The sequence below is a fragment of the Cynoglossus semilaevis genome, chromosome 8, assembly GCF_000523025.1.
Source record: "Cynoglossus semilaevis isolate Cse_v1.0 chromosome 8, Cse_v1.0, whole genome shotgun sequence".
In the NCBI taxonomy this organism is placed as follows: Eukaryota; Metazoa; Chordata; class Actinopteri; order Pleuronectiformes; family Cynoglossidae; genus Cynoglossus; species Cynoglossus semilaevis.
Window position 1 is genome coordinate 29,907,524 of NC_024314.1, and position 27,424 is coordinate 29,934,947.

General features: G+C 50.7%; 4 protein-coding genes across 6 annotated transcripts in view; 3 read left to right on the plus strand and 1 right to left on the minus strand.

Moving 5' to 3' along the window:
- Nucleotides 1-3,039, plus strand: part of LOC112487314 (receptor-type tyrosine-protein phosphatase beta-like) — a 21,832-nt gene extending 18,793 nt beyond the window's left edge. Inside the window, 3 exon segments of the mRNA XM_025057524.1 lie at nucleotides 314-449; nucleotides 2,262-2,382; nucleotides 2,453-3,039. Of these exon segments, the coding sequence (XP_024913292.1) occupies nucleotides 314-449; nucleotides 2,262-2,382; nucleotides 2,453-2,475 (280 nt within the window). The 3' untranslated portion in view covers nucleotides 2,476-3,039.
- Nucleotides 3,040-3,124: 85 nt separating this feature from the next.
- On the plus strand, nucleotides 3,125-10,339 carry LOC103383101 (ras association domain-containing protein 1-like). Its single transcript, XM_008316116.3, has 7 exons — nucleotides 3,125-4,718; nucleotides 5,629-5,735; nucleotides 7,127-7,228; nucleotides 7,311-7,501; nucleotides 8,639-8,730; nucleotides 8,962-9,077; nucleotides 9,181-10,339. Exons 1-7 carry the CDS (start codon nucleotides 4,187-4,189, stop codon nucleotides 9,337-9,339), a joined length of 1,299 nt encoding a protein of 432 aa, XP_008314338.1. The 5' UTR covers nucleotides 3,125-4,186; the 3' UTR covers nucleotides 9,340-10,339.
- Nucleotides 10,340-11,643: 1,304 nt separating this feature from the next.
- tbc1d30 (TBC1 domain family, member 30) lies at nucleotides 11,644-21,759 on the plus strand. Its single transcript, XM_025057879.1, has 16 exons — nucleotides 11,644-12,646; nucleotides 12,802-12,966; nucleotides 14,451-14,512; nucleotides 14,913-14,978; nucleotides 15,086-15,211; nucleotides 15,433-15,618; nucleotides 15,750-15,819; nucleotides 15,919-16,017; nucleotides 16,136-16,304; nucleotides 16,749-16,854; nucleotides 16,948-17,054; nucleotides 17,150-17,289; nucleotides 17,360-17,557; nucleotides 17,664-17,847; nucleotides 20,281-20,972; nucleotides 21,622-21,759. The coding sequence occupies exons 1-15, from the start codon at nucleotides 12,301-12,303 to the stop codon at nucleotides 20,939-20,941; spliced, it is 2,685 nt and encodes an 894-aa protein (XP_024913647.1). The 5' UTR covers nucleotides 11,644-12,300; the 3' UTR covers nucleotides 20,942-20,972; nucleotides 21,622-21,759.
- Nucleotides 21,382-27,286, minus strand: prkcq (protein kinase C, theta). Of its 3 annotated transcripts, none has more exons than XM_008316114.3 (17): nucleotides 26,128-27,286; nucleotides 25,541-25,740; nucleotides 25,254-25,314; nucleotides 24,929-25,106; nucleotides 24,825-24,856; nucleotides 24,659-24,744; nucleotides 24,277-24,406; nucleotides 24,051-24,160; nucleotides 23,492-23,633; nucleotides 23,229-23,413; nucleotides 22,965-23,138; nucleotides 22,803-22,894; nucleotides 22,558-22,620; nucleotides 22,341-22,476; nucleotides 22,077-22,265; nucleotides 21,863-21,991; nucleotides 21,382-21,769 (listed from the first exon to the last, which is right to left on the minus strand). In XM_008316114.3, the coding sequence occupies exons 1-17, from the start codon at nucleotides 26,243-26,245 to the stop codon at nucleotides 21,608-21,610; spliced, it is 2,187 nt and encodes a 728-aa protein (XP_008314336.1). In that variant the 5' UTR covers nucleotides 26,246-27,286; the 3' UTR covers nucleotides 21,382-21,607. The 3 variants fall into 3 exon arrangements, with proteins under 3 accessions (XP_008314336.1, XP_024913648.1, XP_008314335.1); XM_025057880.1 differs by adding an exon at nucleotides 25,901-25,972 and having other exon boundaries at nucleotides 23,229-23,633; nucleotides 26,005-26,270; XM_008316113.3 differs by having other exon boundaries at nucleotides 23,229-23,633.
- Nucleotides 27,287-27,424: the final 138 nt, after the last annotated feature.

Here is a 27,424-nt window from a genome sequence, read left to right on the forward strand (position 1 = left end):
ACAGTACTACAGTACTGTTATATTACTGTATTACAGTACTGTTATATTACTGTACTACAGTACTACAGTACTACTGTAATATAACAGTACTACAGTACTGTAATATAACAGTACTACAGTACTGTTATATTACAGTACCACAGTACTGTTATATTACAGTACTACAGTACTACAGTACTACAGTACTACTTGTGGATGGTTCCAGAGACGGTGAAGGAAGTCATGGAATTTAAACCCAGAATATTTCAGTTCTTTTGTTCTTGAAGAACCAGCTGATTTCCATCGGTTCTCAGTTCAGTTCTTCTGTGTTTAGTGCTGGTGTTGGAAGAACTGGAACTTTCATGGCTTTGGACCGAGTTCTGCAGCAGCTGGACTCCAAAGGAACCGTGGACCTTTACGGCTGTGTGTTTGATCTCCGCTTACATCGTCAACACATGGTCCAGACAGAGGTGACCCCCCCCCAATATTTACTGGTGATATACTGGTCACATGGCCCAGACAGAGGTGACCCCCCCCCAATATTTACTGGGCATATACTGGTCACATGGCCCAGACAGAGGTGACCCCCCCCCACCACTTACTGGTCATATACTGGTCACATGGCCCAGACAGAGGTGACCCCCCCCAACATTTACTGGTCATATACTGGTCACATGGCCCAGACAGAGGTGACCCCCCCCCAATATTTACTGGGCATATACTGGTCACATGGCCCAGACAGAGGTGACCCCCCCCCAATATTTACTGGTGATATACTGGTCACATGGCCCAGACAGAGGTGACCCCCCCCCAATATTTACTGGTGATATACTGGTCACATGGCCCAGACAGAGGTGACCCCCCCCCACCACTTACTGGTCATATACTGGTCACATGGCCCAGACAGAGGTGACCCCCCCCCAATATTTACTGGGCATATACTGGTCACATGGCCCAGACAGAGGTGACCCCCCCCCAATATTTACTGGTGATATACTGGTCACATGGCCCAGACAGAGGTGACCCCCCCCCAATATTTACTGGGCATATACTGGTCACATGGCCCAGACAGAGGTGACCCCCCCCCACCACTTACTGGTCATATACTGGTCACATGGCCCAGACAGAGGTGACCCCCCCCCAATATTTACTGGTGATATACTGGTCACATGGCCCAGACAGAGGTGACCCCCCCCCAATATTTACTGGTGATATACTGGTCACATGGCCCAGACAGAGGTGACCCCCCCCCAATATTTACTGGTGATATACTGGTCACATGGCCCAGACAGAGGTGACCCCCCCCCAATATTTACTGGGCATATACTGGTCACATGGCCCAGACAGAGGTGACCCCCCCCCCAACATTTACTGGTCATATGCTGGTCACATAGTCCAGACAGAGGTGGCCCCCCCCCCAACATTTACTGGTCATATACTGGTCACATGGCCCAGACAGAGGTGACCCCCCCCCAATATTTACTGGGCATATACTGGTCACATGGCCCAGACAGAGGTGACCCCCCCCCACCACTTACTGGTCATATACTGGTCACATGGCCCAGACAGAGGTGACCCCCCCCCAATATTTACTGGTGATATACTGGTCACATGGCCCAGACAGAGGTGACCCCCCCCCAATATTTACTGGTGATATACTGGTCACATGGCCCAGACAGAGGTGACCCCCCCCCAATATTTACTGGGCATATACTGGTCACATGGCCCAGACAGAGGTGACCCCCCCCCAATATTTACTGGTGATATACTGGTCACATGGCCCAGACAGAGGTGACCCCCCCCCAATATTTACTGGTGATATACTGGTCACATGGCCCAGACAGAGGTGACCCCCCCCCAATATTTACTGGTGATATACTGGTCACATGGCCCAGACAGAGGTGACCCCCCCCCAATATTTACTGGTGATATACTGGTCACATGGCCCAGACAGAGGTGACCCCCCCCCAATATTTACTGGGCATATACTGGTCACATGGCCCAGACAGAGGTGACCCCCCCCCAATATTTACTGGTGATATACTGGTCACATGGCCCAGACAGAGGTGACCCCCCCCCAATATTTACTGGTGATATACTGGTCACATGGCCCAGACAGAGGTGACCCCCCCCCAATATTTACTGGTGATATACTGGTCACATGGCCCAGACAGAGGTGACCCCCCCCCTGACCACAGTGCTACAGCTAGCTATTAGCTTCTGACAGTTGTCACATGAATGTTCTTGTGTGTGTGTGTGTGTGTGTGTGTGTGTGTGTGCAGTGCCAGTACGCCTTCTTGCACCAGTGTGTGCGGGACGTTCTGCGGGCCAGGAAACATCGCAGTGAACAGGAGAACCCTCTCTACCCCATCTACGAGAACTTCCACCCTGAGCGCTGTCGTGGTGAGAACCACCCCAACCAGAGGAACCTCGCTGGAGAACCCAGAGTCTGAGTTCCCTCTCTTCCCTGCAGATTACATGTTGACTGGACACTGACGTGGGGCGGGGCGTCTGAAGGATCCACCAATGAGAGGGGGCAGAGGTGACACACCATGACATCATCACCTTCATCTTCATCACGTCATGTCAAACAGACGGATGACATCATCGATGTCATCCGTTCTGACAGGGTCACTCCACTTTATAAGCTGTTTATTTAAAAACAAAACAACAAGTTCACATATTGCTGTATGTAAATATCGATGTATGACTTTGACAGTATCACAGATATACGTAGAAATACTACTTGTTACCTTTTAGTCATTATTTTAATATTTCCTCATTTACAAAAGCTAAACATCATTATTTATGGTTATAAATATATATATACATATACATATATATATATATATTGGGGTGTTACAAAGTATCCACACTGAAGTATCTCCTGATCCCAGATCAATGTCCTCAGTCGTTGATCAGTCATTGATTTTTTCCAATATTCCTGGTGTTGGTTCATGTTCTTCTTCTTTTCTTTCTTCTCTGGTGATTCCAAATGTAGATCCCTCTGTTCCAGAGTTAGGAACTGATGTTCACATGGAACAGAGTCTGAGACTAGGATCACACTGGGGGGGGGGCAGAGTCTGAGACTAGGATCACACTGGGGGGGGGGCAGAGTCTGAGACTAGGATCACACTGGGGGGGGGGCAGAGTCTGAGACTAGGATCACACTGGGGGGGGGGCAGAGTCTGAGACTAGGATCACACTGGGGGGGGGGCTCAATATATGTGACTGTAGTATCACAGTATATCACAGTACATCGTAGTACATCGTATCGTTGTATCGTGATAAAATTGTATCGCCAGATTCTTGACAATACACACCCTAATATATGTATATACAGTATATATAAATATATATAAATATACAGACGTATATAGTATATGTAGCTCCATTTGTATTACTGCTGTTCAAATACTGTGTGTTTGATTGTGGACCAGTTCACTGTCATTCATCTGTTGAGCTGTTTTTATAAATCAACAATTTGGAGAAGTTGAACTTTGACCATTGGTTATCAAACAACCGAAGAACTGCACGGTCAGCAACACTGGAGCTCTGAGCTACTGTAAACAACAACAACAAACAAAACAACAACAGTTTAAATCAATGAGTCAAATGTTTTTCTTCTTCTTTGTTTCACTGAAAAAATACAAATAAAAACCTCTGTGTTGATTAAAGTCTGTTGATTTACTTAGACTACTGCAGTACTGCAGTTCAGTAGTACTGTAGATCAGTAGTACTGTAGTACACCGTTTTCAGAGATGATGAAATCAATCTAAAAATCTACAGGACAATGGTTACGGTTGTGTTGTGTTCAAGTTCATCGGTTTTTTTTAATTCCTTCCTTAGTCTTTTTAATAGCTCTTGGTGGTTGTTGTAGCGCCGCCAAATTGTCATTTGTAGTTGTGGATTTGTGGATTTTTGTAAAAAACAAAAACAAAAACATATGTTAATGTGACAGTAATATTTGGACTTAAAGTGACGTCATCCGAGGAGAAAACTTTTCTCTTAAACTAACGACGGCTGCCTGTCAATCACAGCGACGTGTTTAAAGAGCCGCGGTCACGTGCATCACTTTAAGTGTGTGTTTTCAGCCTAAAGCTCCTCAGTCTGGGTCGTCACTCACGACAGTGACGTCAGAGCGAGCTGTCACTCAAACTTCAATCCACTCTCCCCACGGAGCAGCAGCAGCTGAACGTCGTGCGTCATGTTCCACACTCCGGTCCGGAAATACATCCCGACTCGCTGCTCGGTCACAGACGGGGTTCCGTTGACAGTGCAGCCGGTTCACGTCCACAGAGCCGCGGTGTCGAGCTACGACTCTATGGAGGCCACGCTACCGGAGACCAAGATGCGGCTCTCCAAAGCCAACAAGGGCGCTGCCGTGGTGCGCGCGGTGCGCAGACACCCGTCTCCTCAGCCCGTCAGTCTGGAGAGTCTGGAGGAGGCCTGGAGCCGGGCGGAGGTGCGGGCCGGTCCAGAGCAACAGAGACTCGGGGCAGATTCTCCAAGGAGCGCCCAGGTCGGGGGAGCAGGTGAAGGAGGAGGAGGAGGCGCACCGAGGAGCAGGAGGAGAGGATTCAGACCTCCCGATGTCAGGACCATCTTCTCTCCTTCAGACCGAGACCCGCGGGTGAAGCAGGAATCAGGAGAAGGTCACAGTTTTCAGACCGGAAGAGGAAACTCCTGGTGTGACGTCTGCTGCGATTACATCTTGCAGGGGGGGTTGACGTGTACAGGTGAGAGTGATGATGATGATGATGATGATGATGAAGATGAAGATATTAACCCTAAACAAACAATCTTTTCTTCCTTTGTTATGAACAAACTATGTTTGTTGTACCCAGTCCCTGGTCCCAGTCCCTGGTCCCAGTCCCAGTCCCCGGTCCCAGTCCCAGTCCCAGTCCCTGGTCCCAGTCCCAGTACCAGTCCCAGCCCCAGTCCCAGTCCCAGTCCCAGTCCTTGGTCCCAGTCCCAGTCCCTGGTCCCAGTCCCAGTCCCTGGTCCCAGTCCTTGGTCCCAGTCCCAGTCCCTGGTCCCAGTCCCAGTCCCTGGTCCCAGTCCCCGTCCCTGGTCCCAGTCCCTGGTCCCAGTCCCCGTCCCTGGTCCCAGTCCCTGGTCCCAGTCCCAGTCCCTGGTCCCAGTCCTTGGTCCCAGTCCCAGTCCCTGGTCCCAGTCCCAGTCCCCAGACATGTTTTCATTCTAACCAGTTGTAGACCAGACTCTCAGAGACCCTGGTCCAGGATCCAGATCCAGGTCTGGACCAGTGATTTCATCTGTTATGTAAATATACAACTGTTCAGAACCAGAGTGTCAGACCAGGTGACCTACCAGGTGACAGACTCGTCATTAGACCCTCTGGGCAGGGCCAGGATCAGAGGACATGGCGTGTTGTCCTCTGATAGGAGAGGGCGGGGCAGGGCGGGGTGGTCACTGAGTCACAGCTCAACGACTGGAATGTTGTTGGAATGAAGAAGAACTGGTTCAGAACCAGAGAGAGACCTGAGGAGCGTCACAGTCCAGGAGGAGGCTCTAAGGTTCTCAACCTGGGGGACTGAACCAAACATGTGACATAGACTGAGGGGAAAACAGGATTCCTATGACCTTTGACCTCTAACCATAACTACATTTGACCTCCTCTCTCCATAGGTTGTAAATACACGTGTCACTCTCTGTGTCGAAGCCGAGTCTCACTGGACTGTACCGGTTCAGCCTTCGGTCCGGACCAGGTGAACAACAACAGCACCAACGACCAGGTGAGGAAGGGGTTCGACAACACAAAGCAGTTTAATGTAATGGTATATTTTACCACACGATGGCGCCACGACGACACAAGAGGCTTATGCTGTCACCATTAAAGTGACGTCACGGTACAAGCGCGCACACGCGTGTCCCTTCAAGAATTCTTTGTTGGATTCGATTTAAACACGACGAACGTTTCATTTTAATCGATGTTTTTATTTGTGTTCAAAGACCAAGGAATTAATGTGAAACATTAATTCATTTTATTATCGAATAATCGAACTCTTAACATTTAATACATGTATTAATAACACGCAGTATTATAAATATCTTTAATTCAGAGTAAATGCCTCGGTTTTGTTTGGGTGTCAACTTTCTATAGGCGGAGCTTCACTGAATCCTCGACCTGCAATTGGCTGCTGCCTGTGGTGGGCGTGGCCTGAGTGTGAGTCGTTCATGGAGGCAGACGCGAGTCGAACGAGGAGCGAAGTTTTTCATTGTTTTTTTTGTCCAAATTGGCGAAAAGGACGGAGTTTTGAGTGGATTTGTTTGGCGGACGTGACGTTTAGCTTCACGTCTCAACAGTGACAACGTTTAAATGACGTAAATGACGTAGAGAGTGTCGCGTGTGGCCAGAAGAAAAGACGCTCGAGCGGATTAGAATCAGGAAACAGCGACTCCCCGACGGAAGAGGCTGGCTTTAACTAAAGTTAACTAAGTAACCAACTAACTAACGCTAACCCGCTGTTAACTGGTCTGAACCCCCTTTAAACCGAGACGAACCCGGATCAAACTGATCCGGTTTTGGTCAGAACACTTTTAATGCGGACCGGTTGGACTGAATCTGTTTTCTTCACCAATGACGTGGACGAGCACAAGCACGAGCACGATGAGCAGCGGCTACAGTAGTTTAGAGGAAGACACAGAAGAGTTTTTCTTCACAGCCAGGACCTCGTTCTTCAACAGAGCGCCCCCTAGGAATGCTGTCAACAAGGTAAAGACCAGGCGGAGTAACTGACAATAAATACGAACCCCTTGTTTCGGAAGGCAGGGAATCAAACCGCAAACCTCAACCACGCGCATCGTTCCCAAAACTAAATCCCTGCAGTAAAACTGTAGTATTCTCCATTCCTACTGCATGACTACACGGCCTGTGTGTGTGTGTGCGTGTGCGTGTGCGTGTGTGTGTGTGTGTGAGGAGTCACTTCCTGCTGCTGTGTGTTCATAAGATTTGACTGAAGATCAGGTTAGTTAGCGGCTAACAGCTAACGATGCTAATGTGCAAATGGAATTATTGGACTATTAGCTGTTGATTAGCATCTCTGCTGGAGCAGACTGAGAGTTAATGATGATGATGATGACGACGACGATGATGTCATCAGACTGATTGCTTCTGTCTTCCCAGCCTGTGGTCCAGGAGTCCAGAATAGAGCTGAGCAGAGAAGAAATCAAACTGAAGATCCAACACTACAATGCACTGACCACGGATCACCTCAAGATGACGCTGGTGAACAGTAAACCCACAGACACACCGACTGTGTCCAGCAGCAGCTGTCTGACCCCTGAACCTCTGTCTCTCTGTGTGACAGGGTCCGTCTGGGGTCTACACTGGTTTTATCAAGGTGCAGATGGACCTCAGAAGACCAGTGACAGTGAGAGGAGGACGAGGAGGAGGAGGAGGAGGAGGAGGAAGAGGAGGAGGAGCAAAGATGGAGGAGGCGTTTTTCTTACCACGAGGAGCCATCAAGACTCTGCACATCAGCTCCAACAACACTGTGGCTTCTTTTTCTTTCGGCTTTGTCCCTTTTTCAGGGGTTGCCACAGCAAATCATTGATTTCCATCTCTCCCTGTTCTCTGTATCTTCTACTCTGACTCCAACTACCTGCATGTCCTCCCTCACTGCATCCATATATCTCCTCTTTGGCCTTCCTCTCTTTCTCCTACCTGGTAGCTCCATCTCTAACATTCTTCTACCAATGTATCCACTGTCCCTCCTCTGCACATGTCCAAACCATCTCAATCTGGCTTCTCTAGCTTTTTCTCCAAACCTTCCTGTCTGTGTTGTCCCTCTAATGACCTCATTCCTGACCCTGTCCATTCTTGTCACTCCTAAAGAGAATCTTAGCATCTTTAACTCTGCCACCTCCAGCTCCTCCTCCTGTCTTCTGCCTATTGCTACTGTCTCTAAACCATACATCATGGCTGGTCTCACCACTGTCCTGTAAACCTTTCCCTTCACCTTAGCTGACACTCTTCTGTCACAGATCACTCCTGACACTTTTCTCCAGCTGTTCCATCCTGCCTGTACTCTATTCTTCACCTCTCTTCCACAGTCTCCGCTGCTCTGAACAGTTGATCCTAAGTACCTAAACTCCTGCACCTTCACCACCTCTGCTCCTTGTAGCCTCACTATTTCACTGTTCTGCCTTTCGTTTACACACATGTACTCTGTCTTGCTGCGACTGACCTTCATTCCTCTTCTTTCTAGTGCAAACCTCCACCTCTCTAGGTTCTCTTCTAGCTGCTGCCTACTCTCACTACAGATCACAATGTCATCTGCAAACATCATAGTCCATGGGGACTCCTGTCTGACCTCATCTGTCAATCTGTCCATCACCACAGCAAACAAGAAGGGGCTCAGGGCCGATCCTTGATGTAGTCCCACCTCCACTTTGAAGTCTTCTGTCCTCCCAACAGCACACCTCACTACTGTTGTACTATTCTCATACATGTCCTGCACCAAACTAACATACTTCTCTGCCACTCCTGACTACACTTTGTCACATGCCTTTTCTAAATCTACAAATACACAGTGGAGCTCCTTCTGACCTTCTCTGATCTTCTCTGTGGTCTGAAACCATACTGTTGTTCACCAATCTCCACTTCCTGTGTGTGTGTGTGTGTGTGTGTGTGTTTCCAGGTGATCGTGGCTCTGTTGAACAAGTTCACTGTTGCAGATAATCCAGCAAAATACGGTCTTTACAAACACTACAGGAGAGAGGAGCAGGGTGAGAGAGAGAGAGAGAGAAAGAGAGAGAGAGAGAGTGAGTGAGAGAGAGAGAGAGAGTGTGAGTGGGGGGGGGTTTGAACCCATAAATCCAGTCTCTGAAGAACAACATTTGAGGTTCTTTGAAGTTTTTCTACCTTTGATGTGGTTTCCTTAAACACTCTGTGTGTGTGTGTGTGTCCGTGTGTGTGTGTGTGTGTGTGTGTGTCCGTGTGTCCGTCCGTCCGTCCAGTGTACGTGTGTAAACTGTCCGACCTGGAGCAGCCGTTGTTCCTCCGTCTGATGTCTGGTCCAGATCCTGGTTCTCTGAACTTCGTCCTGAAGGAGCAGCCGACCGGAGACGTTCTGGTGACGATCTCTTCTTTATCACAACTTTATTAGTCAGTGGTGCACACTGGCCACAGGGGGCAGCAGTGGGTGAAGGTGAAGCAGTGTTTGTGTTCATTCCCAGTGGGAGGCCTTCTCCATCCCAGAGCTGCAGAACTTCCTGAGGATTCTGGACAAGGAGGAGGAGGAGCAGAAGGAGGCGCTGATCCACCGCTACCAAAGCTACAGAAGGAGACTGCAGGAGGCGCTGTGCAGCAGCCGGGCTTCTGCCAACAGAGTTTGATCTGAATTTTATTCTCCTGAAAACCAAAGATTGACAAAGTTTTGGTCAAAATCAGCGTTTTTTTAACTTTATTTAATTTTTTAACATCTGTAAATATGTTTTTATTTATGATTTTATGGCTGATGCTTTAGTTTTAGGCTTTTGATCAACGGAGGCAGAGAAAACAAAAAATACTTTCAATGTTTGTTGAAAAAAATGTCAGGAGCAGAAAGTTCTAGAACAGACCGACCTGGAACAGACCGACTTGGAACAGACCGACCTGGAACAGACCGACCTGGAACAGACCGACCTGGAACAGACCGACCTGGAACAGAACTAAAGGAAGAGGAGAAACAAACAAAGTGAGAGGAAATTGCAGCACATTCTAGTGGTGGGTATGAGGAAGTGCACAGAATGGAGAGAAAGTAGAAACAAGAACTGGAGCTGTGTGTGTGTGTGTGTGTGTGTGTGTGTCGGGTAACACTGGGAGAACATAAAGAAAGTGTAGAACAACATGAGGCTGAAGATGCTGACGAATGGCTGACCCCGTGACCTTGGTGACCTCTGTCTTTACGGCCTTCAAACTTGTCGAATGGTGAATCAAGATGTTATAATAAGAAATTACGTATTTATGAAATTCTAAAACAAACCAAAGATTTTTTTCTTTTTTTTATACCTTTTTCATTATTTTCGCTGAAATAAGCTATAAAATTATTGATGCTTGTTGCAAAACAGTGCCACCTATGGCACAATCACTGACACTGCTGAGGAAAATTGCGTCGACCTCTAAACTGAACACAAACTCAAGGGTTCCTTTTATAAAATTCCTGTTCAGATGGATCGACTTGTGTTTTGGCCACGGTTCATATTTTTCTACCTGAAAGAAAAAAAGCACTGCTGACATTTAACGTCTGAAACTGTCGTTCACTGTGAAACTGTTAAAATGAACTGTTGGAGTCAAAACTGTCACGTTTGAAAAAGGGTTTTTTTTAACTGGTGTGAATAAAAAGTTGATTAAAAACCAACGTTTTTTTATTTAAACCTTTACTGAATTTTTAGGAAGAATGATTTTACAATAAAATCAGAAAAATCAACGCTGGCTTGCTGTTAACGTCCCCTGACCTCTGGCTGACCTCTGGCTGACCTCTGGCTGACCCCATATGTACGCCTGCAGACAAACTACAAAATAAAAGGTTCTTCAAATGTGAATCTAAAACGATTGTAAATTAAAATAAAACATTTAAGTTCATTCCAACAGATTTAACTTTCCAAACGGAAATTTTGTTTGGAAATTTTCTCCAAAAGTGGAATCATTTATTTCACCGACTCGTTGAGGTGAGAAGAAGTTTGACTTTTCCAGGCGTTGGAGCTGAACACTGCGGGTCGCCTGCTCTCCTACGACCCTTGGACAGGAAGTGTGAAGGTTTTACTGCACTCCCTCTACATGGCCATTGGCCAATGGCGTGGCTCTTTCACTGGAGGAGGACTTCCTGTTACTGGCTGAGACCAGCATTGGACGCATCCAAAGGTGATGTAAAGGTTCTTGGCAGTGTTGGAGCAGTGGGAATGATGATGGAGGACCAGGTGACCCAGACCAGGTGACTCAGACCAGGTGACCCAGACCAGGCGACTCAGACCAGGTGGCCGCGACCAGGTGGCCCAGACCAGGTGACCCAGACCAGGTGACTCAGACCAGGTGGCCCAGACCAGGTGACCCAGACCAGGTGACTCAGACCAGGTGGCCCAGACCAGGTGACCCAGACCAGGTGACCCAGACCAGGTGACTCAGACCAGGTGACCCAGACCAGGTGACTCAGACCAGGTGACCCAGACCAGGCGACTCAGACCAGGTGGCCGCGACCAGGTGGCCCAGACCAGGTGACCCAGACCAGGTGACTCAGACCAGGTGGCCCAGACCAGGTGTATGGCCCAGGGTCCTCTGTGCTGCTGATACTTCATCATTTCTGCTGAGTTTTTATAATGAAAACGAATGATTTGTGATTCATCCTTTTATTTTAAACAAACCAGTCAGTCAGTCAGTCAGTCGGTCAGTCAGTCAGTCGGTCAGTCAGTCAGTCGGTCAGTCAGTCAGCCTGTCGGTCAGTCAGACAGTCAGTCAGTCAGACAGTCGGTCAGTCAGTCAGTCAGACAGTCAGTCAGTCAGTCGGTCAGTCAGTCAGTCGGTCAGTCAGTCAGCCTGTCGGTCAGTCAGACAGTCAGTCAGTCAGTCGGTCAGTCAGTCAGTCGGTCAGTCAGTCAGCCAGTCAGTCAGCCAGTCAGTCAGTCAGTCAGTCGGTCAGTCAGTCAGCCTGTCGGTCAGTCAGACAGTCAGTCAGTCAGTCGGTCAGTCAGTCTGTCAGTCAGTCAGTCAGACAGTCGGTCAGTCAGACAATCAGTCAAAAACCAAACTGGACATTTTTTGACCAGTTGTTCATCCACAGTAACCCTTCTTCTTCTTCTTCTTCTTCTTCATCATCATCATCATCATCAAAAGTAACTCTAAAGTCAAAGAACTAAAATAAGAAAGAACACTACTAGACCTAGTCCACTTGGTGGCGCCCTCTCTCCAGTTTTCATGGTTGTGGGTTGAACATATTCAAAGTTAATTTTAATGTAAACATTTAAATGAAGACAAAGTTTCGCCTGGACGTCGTAGTTTAAGGTCGTCCACTGACTTTCTGACTAGTCTTAGTTTAAGGTCGTCCACTGACTTTCTGACTAGTCGTAGTTTAAGGTCGTCCACTGCCTTTGGAACTGCACAGATAAACAGGTTTCACTCCTCCTAGAAGGAAGGGAAAGAAACTTCCTGTAAAAGTTTAGCTTGTGCTCTACGTCACTTCCGGGACTAACAGCTGATTTTCCTGTGGAGTTTTCCAAACTTTTCTCATCCTGGAGAGAAGAAAAACTATTTAAAATTCAAGTTTAAAATCCGAGCGGACACGAGTGTGTTTTTGTTTTGAACTAACGTCAGATTCACGGCTAATGTCGCAGCTAAGAATAAACAGCAACCTTTTAAAAGTTGACATGAGTGACGTGTTATCCAGACCCGGACTTCACGACAACTTCTGCGGCTGTACTCCTGATCCAGGTTCCGGTTCTGGGGGTGAATTTGACGGACGGACTTTCTGCAGGACTTCCATTGTGGATCCTCTGCTGGTGGAGCTGTACGAGACCTGCAGCAGAAGAACCCTGGACAGCTGGGACAGTTCTACGGAGGCTTCTGGTTCTGACGCTTTTTTGGGCCGCAGTGGATCCGGGTCCGGATTCCTACAGGAGCTGCAGCTGAGGAACAGCCGGAGACTGCAGGTTCACTTCCTGCGGCAGAAAGGTCCGTTTTAGGAACTCTTTCAGATCCTGTTTCTTTTTGTCGTGTGTTTAATTCAGTGATTCAGTGTTGTTTTATTATTTAGTCGTTTATTTTGATCGACTCGGTCGACGTTTTCTAATCAAACACATTCGGTCTGATTTTCCTCACGTTCTCAGAACTCGAACAACTGCGATCCATCGTCCAGGAAGTGAAATATCGCACAAACCTGCAGTCGTTGAAGCTGATTCGTCAGTTGAAGAGACGAGATCGACTTTGTCACAAACTGCAGAAGAACTATGACGTCATCACCGCGTGTCTGCAGGCAGTCTCGCCAAAACGACGTAAGGTGTTTTTAAAATGTGTTTTTAATCTTACGGCACAATTTACGTCACAGGAAAAACCTGGATTTTAATCTGTATTGTATTGGTGATTCAATGATGACGTAATTTCTTTAAAACGGCTGGGATTAAAATTCTAAAGTTATAATAACGTTCGATTCTGGATCCACTTCATCGTCACCACCTCCTCCTGACTGACAAGCTCCTCCTGTTGGTTGGTCGGCAGAAGAGCATGTACATGAGGATAGAGAGCAGCAGCAGCAGCAGCAGCAGCAGCAGCGGTGACGGTGACGGTGACGGTGGTCTTTCTTCTTCATTAAATCCTGGATTTAACTCTGGTTCCGTTCGGAGCTGTTAGAATTCTCTGGTTCTGTTTTTCTTTTTCTTTGAATAAAAAACTGATGAAAATCCTGAGGAGATGGAAAGGAAACCAGATTTTCCCAAGATCTTTCTGACAAAGACGTGAAGGACAAGAAGAACCGGAAACAGGAGTCAGAATAACGCATTGTTTACTCTGGTTCCGGTAGAACCGTGTTCCGGTTCTAGGTTTTGTCTTAGTCGCGGTTCAGGATGCGACAGAATCAGAACCAGCATCATCATCAACCGCAGCAGCGCTGCTCCACCAGTAGGTGGCCGCGCACCGGAAGTCGTCAGCGACATCAAGAGGGGACGGGAGTGGGTGACGTAATTAGCGCCGTCCTGAAGAAACGGAACTGTATCTCCAGGAGTGCTCCCCGCCTGCTGTGTACTTTAGAGCCAGGTTACTACTACTACTACTAGTACTACTACTGCTGCTACTACTACTACTAGTACTAGTCTGACAACACTAACAGACTGTTGTCAGACTGTTGTTGTTTTAGTTAATTTTGGACTTTATATTTATAGAGACAGGAAATACAGAGCAAATAATTTTCAAATTATTTTATAAAGATTTCTTTAAATAAATCAATGATTTTACCTTCATAAAAACAATGATTCCAGGATCATGGTTCCAGGATCATTTTTCCAGGATCATAGTTCCAGGATCATAGTTCCAGGATCATGGTTCCAGGATCATGGTTCCAGGATCATTTTTCCAGGATCATAGTTCCAGGATCATAGTTCCAGGATCATAGTTCCAGGATCATGGTTCCAGGATCATGGTTCCAGGATCATGGTTCCAGGATCATTTTTCCAGGATCATTTTTCCAGGATCCATTTAAAGCTTATCGGCTCTGTTCTCCTGGAGAACGTTCATCTGGGTCAGAACCAGAACCAGTACTGAAGAACTGTCCTGAAGAACTGGTCTGAGTTCAGTTCTGTGTCCATTTAATCTGTCAACAGGAAGTAGAAGGTGTTACAGTGGTCCTCCCACAGGAAGTGAGGTTTTCTTCCTCTCTTAATCCTCTTTAAAGCTCTGACCACAGTGATGATGATGATGATGATGATGAAGGACGAAGGTTTCCACCACCTGACTCTGTCCCTGTCTCTGTCTTTCTGTCCTCCAGGAGTGGACACTCGGCTGAAGTTCACCATCCAGCCACTACTGGGAAAAAATGGATTCACACAGGTTAGTTAACGGTGGGTTAGTTAACAGTGGGTTAGTTAACGGGGGGTTAGTTAACAGGGGGTTAGTTAACGGTGGGGTAGTTAACAGGGGGGTAGTTAATGGTGGGTTAGTTAACAGTGGGTTAGTTAACGGGGGGTTAGTTAACAGGGGGTTAGTTAACGGTGGGGTAGTTAACAGTGGGTTAGTTAACGGTGGATTAGTTAACGGTGGGTTAGTTAATGGTTGTTATTTAACAGTGGGTTAGTTAACGGTTAGTTAGTTAACAGTGGGTTAGTTAATGGTTGTTAACTAGTCCATCATTTAGTTTAATAACCCATTAGTTAAGTTAATAAGTTAGTTGGTCATCTTACTGTCAGTCCGTGGGTTAGTGGCTCAGTGGCGTCCGTCTCTCTTCCTGCAGTGGTTCGATGCCCTCAAAGCCGTGGCCAGACTTCCCACTGGGATTCCAAAGGAGTGGAGGAGGAGGGTGAGGACTTTGGACATTTCTATCTGCTGATGTTTCCTTGTATATTTCTGTCTCTGAAGCTAACGATGCTAACCAAGCTAACTGAAGTGTAAATGTCCAACGCGCAGGTGTGGTTGACGTTAGCCGACCAGTATCTCCACTCCATCTCCATCGACTGGGACAAGACGCTTCGTTTTGCCTTTAACGAGCGCAGTAACCCTGACGACGACTCACTGGGGATCCAGATAGTCAAGGTCGGGGCGTCGTCGTCATCATCATCGTTACCTTCGTCATCAACAACATAACGTTAATTATCATTGTTAATTATCACCGTTAATTTATTCGTCACCAGAAGAATCATATTTTTATTTTCTGTGAAATATTATCAGAGCTAGAACGTAGAACATATCCACGTAACTGCGTCAGAGCTAGAACGTAGAACATATCCACGTCACTGCAATCTGTCGTTCTCCAGGATCTCCACAGAACAGGTTGCAGCTCCTATTCTGGCCAGGAGGGGGAGCAGGACCGCGTGGTCCTGAAGAGGGTGCTGTTAGCTTACGCTCGCTGGAATAAGAATGTGGGCTACTGTCAAGGCTTCAACGTCCTGGCTGCTCTGATCCTGGAGGTGACGGAGGGCGACGAGAGTGACGCCCTGAAGGTTAGCTAATCTGGTCTAATCTGGTCCAGATCAGACCAGATTAGCTAACCCTGATGGTTAGCTAATCTGGTCTGGTCAGTGAGCAGCAGATGACCAGAGGTTTGATTGAACTAAACACTCCTCGGTTTCAGCTCATGATCTTCCTGATCGACAAAGTTCTTCCAGAAAATTATTTTGCCAACAACCTTCGAGCTTTGTCAGGTGACCAGACACACACACACACACACACACACACACACACACACACACACACACACACACTGACTTTAATGTTGTCATGACATATTTGTCCTGTCTCAGTGGACATGGCGGTGTTCAGGGACCTGCTGCGACTGAAGCTGCCCCGTCTCTGGCAACATCTCCACCAGCTACAGAAGGCAGCAAACAGAGAAGCTGGAGGTAAAAGTGGGCGGAGCCGATGGAGCCGATGGAGCTGATGATTGGTGTTCAGCTTCACAGACCAGAGGCCCGTCTCACACTGCGGGGTGTGTGTGTGTGTGTGTGTGTTCTCTGTCAGGTAGCTACGAGCCTCCACTCACCAACGTCTTCACCATGCAGTGGTTCCTCACCATGTTTGCCACCTGCCTCCCCCCCCCCACCGTCCTGAAGATCTGGGACTCGGTTTTCTTTGAAGGCTCCGAGATCTTGTTCCGAGTGGCTCTGGTCATCTGGGAGAGACTGGGAGAGTAAGTCCCTGTCCCTGATGTTTGTTGTCCCCTGATGTCATCCTCTGATGTCGTCCCCTGATGTCATCCTCTGATGTCGTCCCCTGATGTCGGCCCCTGACGTCGTCCCCTAATGTCGTCCCCTGATGTCGTCCTCTGATGTCGTTCCCTGATGTCGTCCCCTAATGTTGTCCCCTGATGCTGTCCCCTGATGCTGTCCCCTGATGCTGTCCCCTGATGCTGTCCCCTGATGCTGTCCCCTGAAGTTGTCCCCTGAAGTTGTCCCCTGATGTCGTCCCCTAATGTCGTCCCCTGATGTCGGCCCCTGACGTCGTCCCCTAATGTCGTCCCCTGATGTCGTCCCATTCTCTCTCTGACTCCATTGCTTCATGTCTTTTTTGTTTCCATGTCCCTGTATGTGCATGTGTCCAAGTCTCCCATTTGTCCACTTGTCCGTCTCCTCAGGAGGGTCCAGTTCTGTCCAACAGCTGATGACTTCTACAGCACCATGGGACATTTGACTCAGGAGATGTTGGAGCAGGAGCTGGTCCACCCGGCCGATCTGATGCAGGTGAAGTGGAGGACACTGAATGTCTTCTGCGTCTCTCCTTTGTTCCTTTGAAGCTCACTGCTTGTCTTTGTTCTCCTGTTGTTCCTGCTTCAGGAAGTTTACTCCATGGCCGTGTTCCCGTTCCCACAGTTGGCCGAGCTCAGGGAGAAATACACCTACAACATCACTCCGTTCCCCACTTCTGTCAAATCCAGCCCGGGGTTTGTCCGTCTCTTCCTATTTTTTTCGGAGCCACAGTGGCCAGCAGGGGGCATCAGACAGCAGTGTCGTGATAAAGCTGTGGTTGTGGTTTCAGTGGGGGTCGGGGCAGCTGGGACAGTGACAACGACGTGGACCTGGACGATGAAGACACTGCAGTGACCGCACTGGGCTGTTTGGGGCCCCTGGGGGGGCTCCTGGCCCCCGAGCTGCAGAGATACCAGAAACATCTGAAAGGTAGTTGACGTGTGGACAGTACTGGTACCGTTGGTGTAACCGTGAGATAACCACCCTGCTTGACCTGCAGATCAGCAAACGGAGCAAGGAAACTTCACGGAGCTGAGCCCCGGAGCGGTGGGGGGGGCAGGAGGAGGCGGGGCCAAGGCGTCGGTCAACAGCATGATGATGGAGAGGATGAGCACGGACATCTGCGCCCTGACAGAGCAGTACAGCCGCATCAAGAGACGGCAGCAGCAGCAGGTCATGCAGCTCTACGTGCGAACAGGTACCTGGGGAGAACCGGGTCCAGGTCCGGGTCCGGGTCCGGGTCCAACATGTAGCCAAGGTTTAACATGGTCTTTACTCTGGGTTTATTTTGTCCTGTCTCACAGATAAATGTCCCGCGACCCGGGTCCTCACCTCGCAGCTCAACCCCCCCAGCTCCATCATCAACCACCTGCTCCTGGGTCGCAGACCACGGAGCAGAACTTCCCCGTTTGTCCCCGGACCTCAGAGTCTGGATCGCTCCTACAGGCAGCAGCGAGGACTTAACAGGACAGGGTCTCCCTGGAGGACCCATGTCCGGATCCATCGGAGGAACGTTGGCAGAGCTGGAGCAGAGCTGGTTGTCAGAGGGTCAGAGGAGGAGGAGGAGAGAAGGATCAGCAAGGGGGGCAAGGAGACGTCGCGGGGCTGAGCCCCGGAGCGGTGGGGGGGGCAGGAGGAGGCGGGGCCAAGGCGTCGGTCAACAGCATGATGATGGAGAGGATGAGCACGGACATCTGCGCCCTGACAGAGCAGTACAGCCGCATCAAGAGACGGCAGCAGCAGCAGGTCATGCAGCTCTACGTGCGAACAGGTACCTGGGGAGAACCGGGTCCAGGTCCGGGTCCGGGTCCGGGTCCGGGTCCGGGTCCGGGTCCGGGTCCGGGTCCGGGTCCGGGTCCGGGTCCGGGTCCGGGTCCGGGTCCGGGTCCGGGTCCGGGTCCGGGTCCGGGTCCGGGTCCGGGTCCGGGTCCGGGTCCGGGTCCGGGTCCGGGTCCGGGTCCGGGTCCGGGTCCGGGTCCGGGTCCGGGTCCGGGTCCGGGTCCGGGTCCGGGTCCGGGTCCGGGTCCGGGTCCGGGTCCGGGTCCGGGTCCGGGTCCGGGTCCGGGTCCGGGTCCGGGTCCGGGTCCGGGTCCGGGTCCGGGTCCGGGTCCGGGTCCGGGTCCGGGTCCGGGTCCGGGTCCGGGTCCGGGTCCGGGTCCGGGTCCGGGTCCGGGTCCGGGTCCGGGTCCGGGTCCGGGTCCGGGTCCGGGTCCGGGTCCGGGTCCGGGTCCGGGTCCGGGTCCGGGTCCGGGTCCGGGTCCGGGTCCGGGTCCGGGTCCGGGTCCGGGTCCGGGTCCGGGTCCGGGTCCGGGTCCGGGTCCGGGTCCGGGTCCGGGTCCGGGTCCGGGTCCGGGTCCGGGTCCGGGTCCGGGTCCGGGTCCGGGTCCGGGTCCGGGTCCGGGTCCGGGTCCGGGTCCGGGTCCGGGTCCGGGTCCGGGTCCGGGTCCGGGTCCGGGTCCGGGTCCGGGTCCGGGTCCGGGTCCGGGTCCGGGTCCGGGTCCGGGTCCGGGTCCGGGTCCGGGTCCGGGTCCGGGTCCGGGTCCGGGTCCGGGTCCGGGTCCGGGTCCGGGTCCGGGTCCGGGTCCGGGTCCGGGTCCGGGTCCGGGTCCGGGTCCGGGTCCGGGTCCGGGTCCGGGTCCGGGTCCGGGTCCGGGTCCGGGTCCGGGTCCGGGTCCGGGTCCGGGTCCGGGTCCGGGTCCGGGTCCGGGTCCGGGTCCGGGTCCGGGTCCGGGTCCGGGTCCGGGTCCGGGTCCGGGTCCGGGTCCGGGTCCGGGTCCGGGTCCGGGTCCGGGTCCGGGTCCGGGTCCGGGTCCGGGTCCGGGTCCGGGTCCGGGTCCGGGTCCGGGTCCGGGTCCGGGTCCGGGTCCGGGTCCGGGTCCGGGTCCGGGTCCGGGTCCGGGTCCGGGTCCGGGTCCGGGTCCGGGTCCGGGTCCGGGTCCGGGTCCGGGTCCGGGTCCGGGTCCGGGTCCGGGTCCGGGTCCGGGTCCGGGTCCGGGTCCGGGTCCGGGTCCGGGTCCGGGTCCGGGTCCGGGTCCGGGTCCGGGTCCGGGTCCGGGTCCGGGTCCGGGTCCGGGTCCGGGTCCGGGTCCGGGTCCGGGTCCGGGTCCGGGTCCGGGTCCGGGTCCGGGTCCGGGTCCGGGTCCGGGTCCGGGTCCGGGTCCGGGTCCGGGTCCGGGTCCGGGTCCGGGTCCGGGTCCGGGTCCGGGTCCGGGTCCGGGTCCGGGTCCGGGTCCGGGTCCGGGTCCGGGTCCGGGTCCGGGTCCGGGTCCGGGTCCGGGTCCGGGTCCGGGTCCGGGTCCGGGTCCGGGTCCGGGTCCGGGTCCGGGTCCGGGTCCGGGTCCGGGTCCGGGTCCGGGTCCGGGTCCGGGTCCGGGTCCGGGTCCGGGTCCGGGTCCGGGTCCGGGTCCGGGTCCGGGTCCGGGTCCGGGTCCGGGTCCGGGTCCGGGTCCGGGTCCGGGTCCGGGTCCGGGTCCGGGTCCGGGTCCGGGTCCGGGTCCGGGTCCGGGTCCGGGTCCGGGTCCGGGTCCGGGTCCGGGTCCGGGTCCGGGTCCGGGTCCGGGTCCGGGTCCGGGTCCGGGTCCGGGTCCGGGTCCGGGTCCGGGTCCGGGTCCGGGTCCGGGTCCGGGTCCGGGTCCGGGTCCGGGTCCGGGTCCGGGTCCGGGTCCGGGTCCGGGTCCAACATGTAGCCAAGGTTTAACATGGTCTTTACTCTGGGTTTATTTTGTCCTGTCTCACAGATAAATGTCCCGCGACCCGGGTCCTCACCTCGCAGCTCAACCCCCCCAGCTCCATCATCAACCACCTGCTCCTGGGTCGCAGACCACGGAGCAGAACTTCCCCGTTTGTCCCCGGACCTCAGAGTCTGGATCGCTCCTACAGGCAGCAGCGAGGACTTAACAGGACAGGGTCTCCCTGGAGGACCCATGTCCGGATCCATCGGAGGAACGTTGGCAGAGCTGGAGCAGAGCTGGTTGTCAGAGGGTCAGAGGAGGAGGAGGAGAGAAGAAACCAGGATGGAGGAGTAGAAGACGGAGAAGACAAGAGAGAGGCGGGCGAAGGAGACGTGAACATCTGTTCGTCTCCTCCTGGTTCTAACTGTGGAGATGTTTTAGAGATGGAGGTGAAACTGGACTCACTGGACCTTGAGGACAACCAGTCTTCTTCTTCTTCTCCTCCTCCTCCTCCTTCTCCTCACCTTCATCATCCTCAATCTTCAGGTTGTTCATCTCCACCACTGCTCTCCTCCTCCAGCTCCATCATCCCTTCATCCTCCTCTTCTTCTCCTGCTACCGTGTCACTTCCTGTGGACTCCTCCTCTTCACTGACTCCAGGGGGCGTCCTTCAAACATCCACTTCATCTCCTAACCCTCAGATCTTCTCCTCCTCCTCCTCCTCCTCCTCATCATCATCAAAACCACAGCAGCCGCTCTTCTCTCCCTTCCCAAGCGTCAAGCCGCCCAAAAGGTCGGCTGCAGCCCGAAACCTGGGCCTGTACGGACCCACGGCCAGAACGCCCGCCGTCCATTTCCCTCAGCTCAGCCGCCACCTGAACAACAGTGTCAGCACCACCAGGCGGCGCTGAAGACAAAAAGCAGTGCTGCAGCTTTACTCGGGTGAGTTTGTCACAGGAGTTGATTGTTTGGTTGGTGTTGTTACACTGTCCCCTGGAGGCCATTGCCGACTGTAATAAAGAAGACTACGCGTGTTTGTGTCTACGTCATTCTCTGTGTTGTGTTGAGACGAAGAAGAAATCACCACGTGACAAACGTCAGCCACCAATGAGATCAGACACACAAAAAAAACTTAATTTCAACTTAAAATTCAACACTTGAAATGTAAAACAAATGTGACCTGAAGAGGGCAGCACTACAGTGGAACCTCCATATTTAGCCTTCGTAAAGGCTAATTATATATGATAATAATATAATAACTATCGCACCTCTACTTCTCAGTGGGTCTTTGAACGCAACGACCTTGATAGGTGTCACTGTACACCGAAAAATCATCAGACGAAGCCAAAATAAATAGTTAACCTAGAAAAGATTTAACCAAAGATAAAAATCAAACAAATACAATTTGAATCAATACACAATCGTAAGAGAACGAGGATCGACAGAAATAAATGAACATTTACAAAAAGAAACCTTTACTTCAACATCTTCAACATGAACTCCTTTGATCTGCCTTTAATGTTGTTTTATCCAAAGTCACGAACCAGGATTCTGTTGAAGTGAACTCACTGGCGCCCTCATGTTTTTACAGACATTTCTGACATTTGCGGGTTAATAAAGGAGAAGTTCCTGAACATCCTCTGGTCCACGCTGTTGATCAACATTCCATCTGCACACGACAGTCGAGGGTTCTCGCTGATAAACTCTTTGTCAAAGTTGCTGTAGTCGCTGGGAGAAGCCTGTGGGGGGAGACAGACAAAAGGACTTTTAATAGACCAAAATCTACAAGGTTAACGGGAGACCACCAGGGGTCTGCTGTCATCTGTACTCACTAGAGTTGGCCTGAAGGGCGGCACCACTTGTCGTTGTTCCAGTGCACTCCAGTCAGTGCTGTGGAAGAAACTGTGGCTCCTGATGTCTCCTTTGATGCCAAGTCTTTCTTCTGGTTCACGGACCAAAAGCTGTGGTGCAGAAACACATGTGCTAATGTGCTAATGTGCTAATGTGCTAAACTTTACTGCCACGTGTCCGAAGATCAAAACACACCTTGATCAAAATGCCTTTGGCGTCTTTACTGAGGAACTCTGGGTAAACGGGGTTGTCGGTACGTATGGACTGGAACAGCTGCTCCTCGTCTCTGCCGTGAAACGGCGACTGACCAACAAGCATCTCGTAGAGAAGGACGCCAAATGACCACCAGTCCACCGACGAGTTGTATTTCTGACCCAGCAGAATCTGAGGGAAACATCCGGACTACGTTTAAAAACCAATGGGGGTTGGGGCGTGGCCCTTCTAAGGGCGTGTCCTCACCTCTGGTGCTATATAGTCAGGCGTCCCACAGAAGGTGGAAGTACTGGAATCTCTCATGTTCTCCTTGCACATTCCAAAGTCTGCTATCTTGATGTGACCTTCAGAGTCCAGCAGGACGTTGTCCAGTTTTAGGTCTCTGCAGGAGGAGCAAAGACACTGCTGAGAAACCTGGAAGGTTCTTTAAAAGGTCCTTCTGAGGCTGGAGATACCTGCCCACCTGTAGATGATTCCTTTAGCATGGAGGAACTGGAGACCACAGATGATCTCTGCTCCATAGAAGCTGTAACAGGAAACGCCACAGTTACAGCTATATCGCCCCCTGGATCCCACCTCTTAGGTACCAGACCGACCAAAGACATTGGACCTCAGAGGGTCCAAGAACCTGGACTCTGGACCTTCAAATACTTTGGCTCTTGATCATGCAAACGCGAACCACCTGTATCCTGTATTCAGAGTACCTACGTGGCTCGGTGTTGATTGAACTTGTTGCAGTTTTGGATGTGGAACATCAGGTCTCCTCCGTTGACAAACTCCATCACGAAGAACAAGTTCTCCTGAAACCAATTGCAGAGATAGATTTGGAGGTCCGCAGTGGCAACTTCAGCAGCCCATACTGAGGGTTACCTTGGTCTGGAAGGTGCAGTACAGATGTGTTAGAAACGGGTTCTCCCAGGCCAGAGAAAGAACCCGCCTCTCCACCATGGTACACTCCACGTCATCGTCCATCAGGACCACGTCCTTCTTCAGGGCCTTTATGGCGAAGAACGATCCGCATTTGTGCAGCTCTGCCAAAAACACCTGCAACCAGAGCCCTGTGTTAGAGGAAGTCTTCAAGACTGAAACCACACTTCAGATGTTCCACACGAGGACTCGCTTCTTCAACGGTACCTTTCCAAAGCTGCCTTTACCGAGCAATTTGTGCAGCACAAAGTCCTCGATGCTGAGTCTGGTTTGTTGTTCCTTCCTGGGAACAGCGTACAGCGGCTGCTCCGTGGGTTCCTCCGGCTCTCTCTGACCTCCGGTGGTGGACCAGCTAACATCTAACGGTCCCTCCCATGAGACGCCCTGAGGCTCTACAGGAACAGGAACAAAAGAGGAAGTACATAGTAACATAGGCAACGGTTTTGAGGGTGGAGGTCTACGGTCGGTACCTTTATTGGCTGATGTTGCAGCAGCAGCACCACTGGTGGCCAGAGATGTTCCCACACCTGACAGCACTCTAACTACACCCTGCTGACCGATGCCTACTGGACCTTCACGACTGATGAAGTCACAGTCCTTGGTGCTTCTGGCCTAAAACACACGTGTCAGACGTACATTAATATTAATAAATGCTTTCGTCAGGAGGTGGAACTGCTGCCTCCATCAGGTGGAGGTGCTGCTGCCTCCATCAGGTTGCTGCCTCCATCAGGTGGAGGTGGAACTGCTGCCTCCATCAGGTGGAGGTGGAGCTGCTGCCTCTATCACCAGGTCCAAATGTCAAAGTTCATTTCCTTAATTCAGATTGGCCGTCTTGGATTATGGTCAGTTGGTTCAAATGACCAATTGTGGTTTGGTGTTGTTAAAAAAAAAGAGTGAGGACCTGGACCTGGACCTGGACCTGGACCTGGACCTGGACCTGGACCTGGACCTGGACCTCTGGAGTCCTCTTTAATGTGGTCTAATCAGAAAAAGGATCAGAGTCAAAGTGGATTAGATCCAGATCTTCACCTGCTGTTTGCTTTCAATGCCGGCCAGAGCTTCGGCCATCAGCTTCTGGTTGACGCCGCAGAGATTTGCGACTTTCTTCTGACATTTGTGATGAATGTTCATGCTGCATTCTGCAAAAGAAGATCGCAAAAGAATGAAATGTGACAATGAATTTCGAGAAAACGACTGGAGGGCGGAGTTAATCTTTCCAACACAGCCGAGGCCCCCGCCCATGAACGAGTCCCACCTTCACACTTCAGGCCCTGCCGGGCCAGGCCCCACAGCAACGTTCCACAGTGTTCACAGAACGTCGGACTTTTGTAGTTGTAAACCTTGAACCTGTGGGGAACATCGATCTTAAAACGTTCCTTGTGGATCTGGAATGACATCGTGAAGACACGGCAGTCAAACGGTGACATCACACACCGTTTGATCTGTATTTTTTTAAAAATGGGCTATTAGCATGCTTAGCTTAACACTTGCTATTGTGTCGGCTCAGTATTAGCATTGTGCTAGGCTCACAAAAATGCACCCACGTGGGTTTCTTTAAGCATCAGGGGGATTATCGGCATTATCGGAGTTAACAAAGTGGCAGCTAATGTTAGCGTTACAGCTGAGGTAAGATTCACCATGGTCTCCTTGCTGTTGACGGCCGAACCCGTGCACTTTGCGATGACTTTGTCGATGCATTTCTTGTGAATGGCTGCGTTGCATTCTGACACAAAACAAACGTCACATTCAGACTTTGTCCAGATGACGTTGAGATGAAACATTAAATAAAAGTTGAAGGCGTACCTTGACACTGGTAGCCTTGTTTATTCAAACCCCTGTGGAAGAAACACAGCGTTAACAGTCCACTCCACAAATGGACCAGCTCCGTAAGCTAGGAACACACGTACCAGACAAACTCCTTACAGACAGAACAAAAGGTTGGCTGTGGGAAAAAGGTGGCGCTGAACTGGTGAGACTTTATCAGGTGAACTTTAGCCTGTTTTATCGCACCACGTCGCTGACGAAGATTGAACAAAGAATCAGCCTCTCGCTCAGTTTCCACCTTCTCGCTGTGACCTGCAGCATCTGGAACAAGGTTAACAGAGTTAACAGTCCAAGCCTAAAGCCTGGGTAACCATCATCATCATCATCGTCACCATCTTCACCATCTTCATCTTCAATAGTTTGAACTTAGTCTAATCACATCCAGAAGGTTTAAGGTTCAGTTCTCACTGCTCTTCTCAAGGAAATATCTGGCCTCCATCAGGAGTCGACCCTGAGGCTTCAGCTCCAACTGCAACAAAGAAAGAAACAGAAATCAGCTTCAAACTAGTCACCAGAACATCACTGGGAAAAGATGAAAGGAGGAGGAGAAGGAGGAGCAGGAGGAGATGACTAAGGAGCTGTGTGACTCAGGTCTAAAGTTTTGACAGATTTTATAAAACAGGAAGTGTCTAAAGGTTTGACCAGCCAGAAGTTCTAGAACCTGACGTTGGTTCTGGCCACAGTCCCTCACTGACCCAGGTTTCCAGTTTGCCGCTCTCCTTTTTACAACGAGTGGCCAGTGAGTCCAGCGCCACCATGGCCTCAGACTTAAGTTCTGCAGTCCGGTCCTTGACCATCACGTGCATGATACGTCCACGGTGCACGTGAGCATCAAAGGTGGTGCTCCAGGGGGGGTACATGGTTGGCTTCTTCTGCTTGTACACCTGACCTTTCTCTGAACACACAGACACAGTGAGTGACAAACAGGAAGTTGTTGTTGTGAGCAGTAAAGGCTCAGTTCGTGCTTTTACACCAGCAGCTAAAGACTGTTGCTAACACACACTGAACAAGGACGCTTGAAAATAATCAAACTGTTCCATGTACAGTTAGGTTACCATGACTGGATGGGTTATCGTAGCATGATAGCTGTCTGTCTGTCTGTCTGTCTGTCTGTCTGTCTGTCTGTCTGTCTGTCTGTCTGACTGTCTGTCTGTCTGTCCACTGGGGACCACTGGTACTGTCTTCAGCCTGGGCAGTGACTCTAGTCTTGGGTTGCGTCCCTGGTCCCTGGTCCCTGGTCCCTGGTCCCCCTCAGGTAATGTACGGTAGCAGGCCTACCAACCTGTTTCCACGGCCTCCTTGATGTAGATGGCACAGTAGGGGTTCAGGACCTCCTGGTGGTACGCCAGACCAGGATCCATTTCAAAGTTGGAAAAACCGATTCTGAGAAATGGAGACATTGTGGGTGGAATTGAAAAATAAAAAATAAAATTCTGCTGCTGCTGCTGCTGCTGCTGCTGCTGCTGCTGCTGCTGCTGCTGCTGCCTCCAGGACTGAAACTGAGTCTGAGGTTTCACAGGAAGCACAGGATAGAGGGGGTGGGGGTTCGATTTCTTCTGCCACTAACACTGATACAGAAATGTCAGTGCAGCAGCAGCAGATTCTTCAAACTCAGGTCTTTCTTCTCCTCAGACCAGGATTCTAAAAAAAAAAAAAAGATTTCTACAGTTAAAAATAAAATCAAACTTCAAGTCAAAAAGTCTGTTCTAAACAGTTCCAGTCCTCAGTTAGAGCTGACAGCCGTGCTGACATTTGAGGAGTGTGTGTGTGTGAGTGAGTGTGAGTGGATTCTAGAGAGGGAGAGAGGGAGAGATAGAGAGAGAGAAGGAGAGAGAGAGAGGGAGAGAGAGACAGCTGGTACTATTCTATTCTTGGGACTGAAACATTAAACAAGGCTCCTGAAAAAAACACTGCAGTGACTGCTGTCTGTGCACGTGCACGTGCACACACTGCCTTTTCTCACTGACCCTGACTCACTGCAGTTGTGTGTGTGTGTGTGTTAAACATGAAAAAGATGAAAAATGACTTAAATTCTTTAAAAATGATTCAAACATTTAAACTTGTTTATCCCGTTGATGCATTAAAAAAGATTTAATTCATCAATAAAACAATTCCTAGACAGGAAGTGGTCACAGTGTCACAGAGCAGAAACAGGAAGTCAAACTGCTGCTGCAAAAGAGAGTGTGTTTGCGCATGTGCGTGGTTCCTGATGTGCAGTGGTGTTCGTAGTTCACACCTACATAGAAACCAATTGTTATTGATGAGAGATTCGATCTTATTCAGGAAGATTCAGGAGGGAAGTGATTTTACTGAGGGTAGAAGTGTGAACGTAATGTTGTTACATTTATGAATATTCATTTGTTGATGAATAAATGGTGTAAATGAAAACGAAGAGCATCAATGTTTCAAAAGCCTAGAACAAGTGATTGTCATTACGTCATTATAATTACATATGAGATAAAATGTACTTTTTTCCACAGATTGGGTGGTTTTTTTCTTATTACTCGTCCAAACATTCCGTCTTGTTCTGAATACTTTTACACGATCTCACCGGAAACTACTCTTATTTTATTAACTGT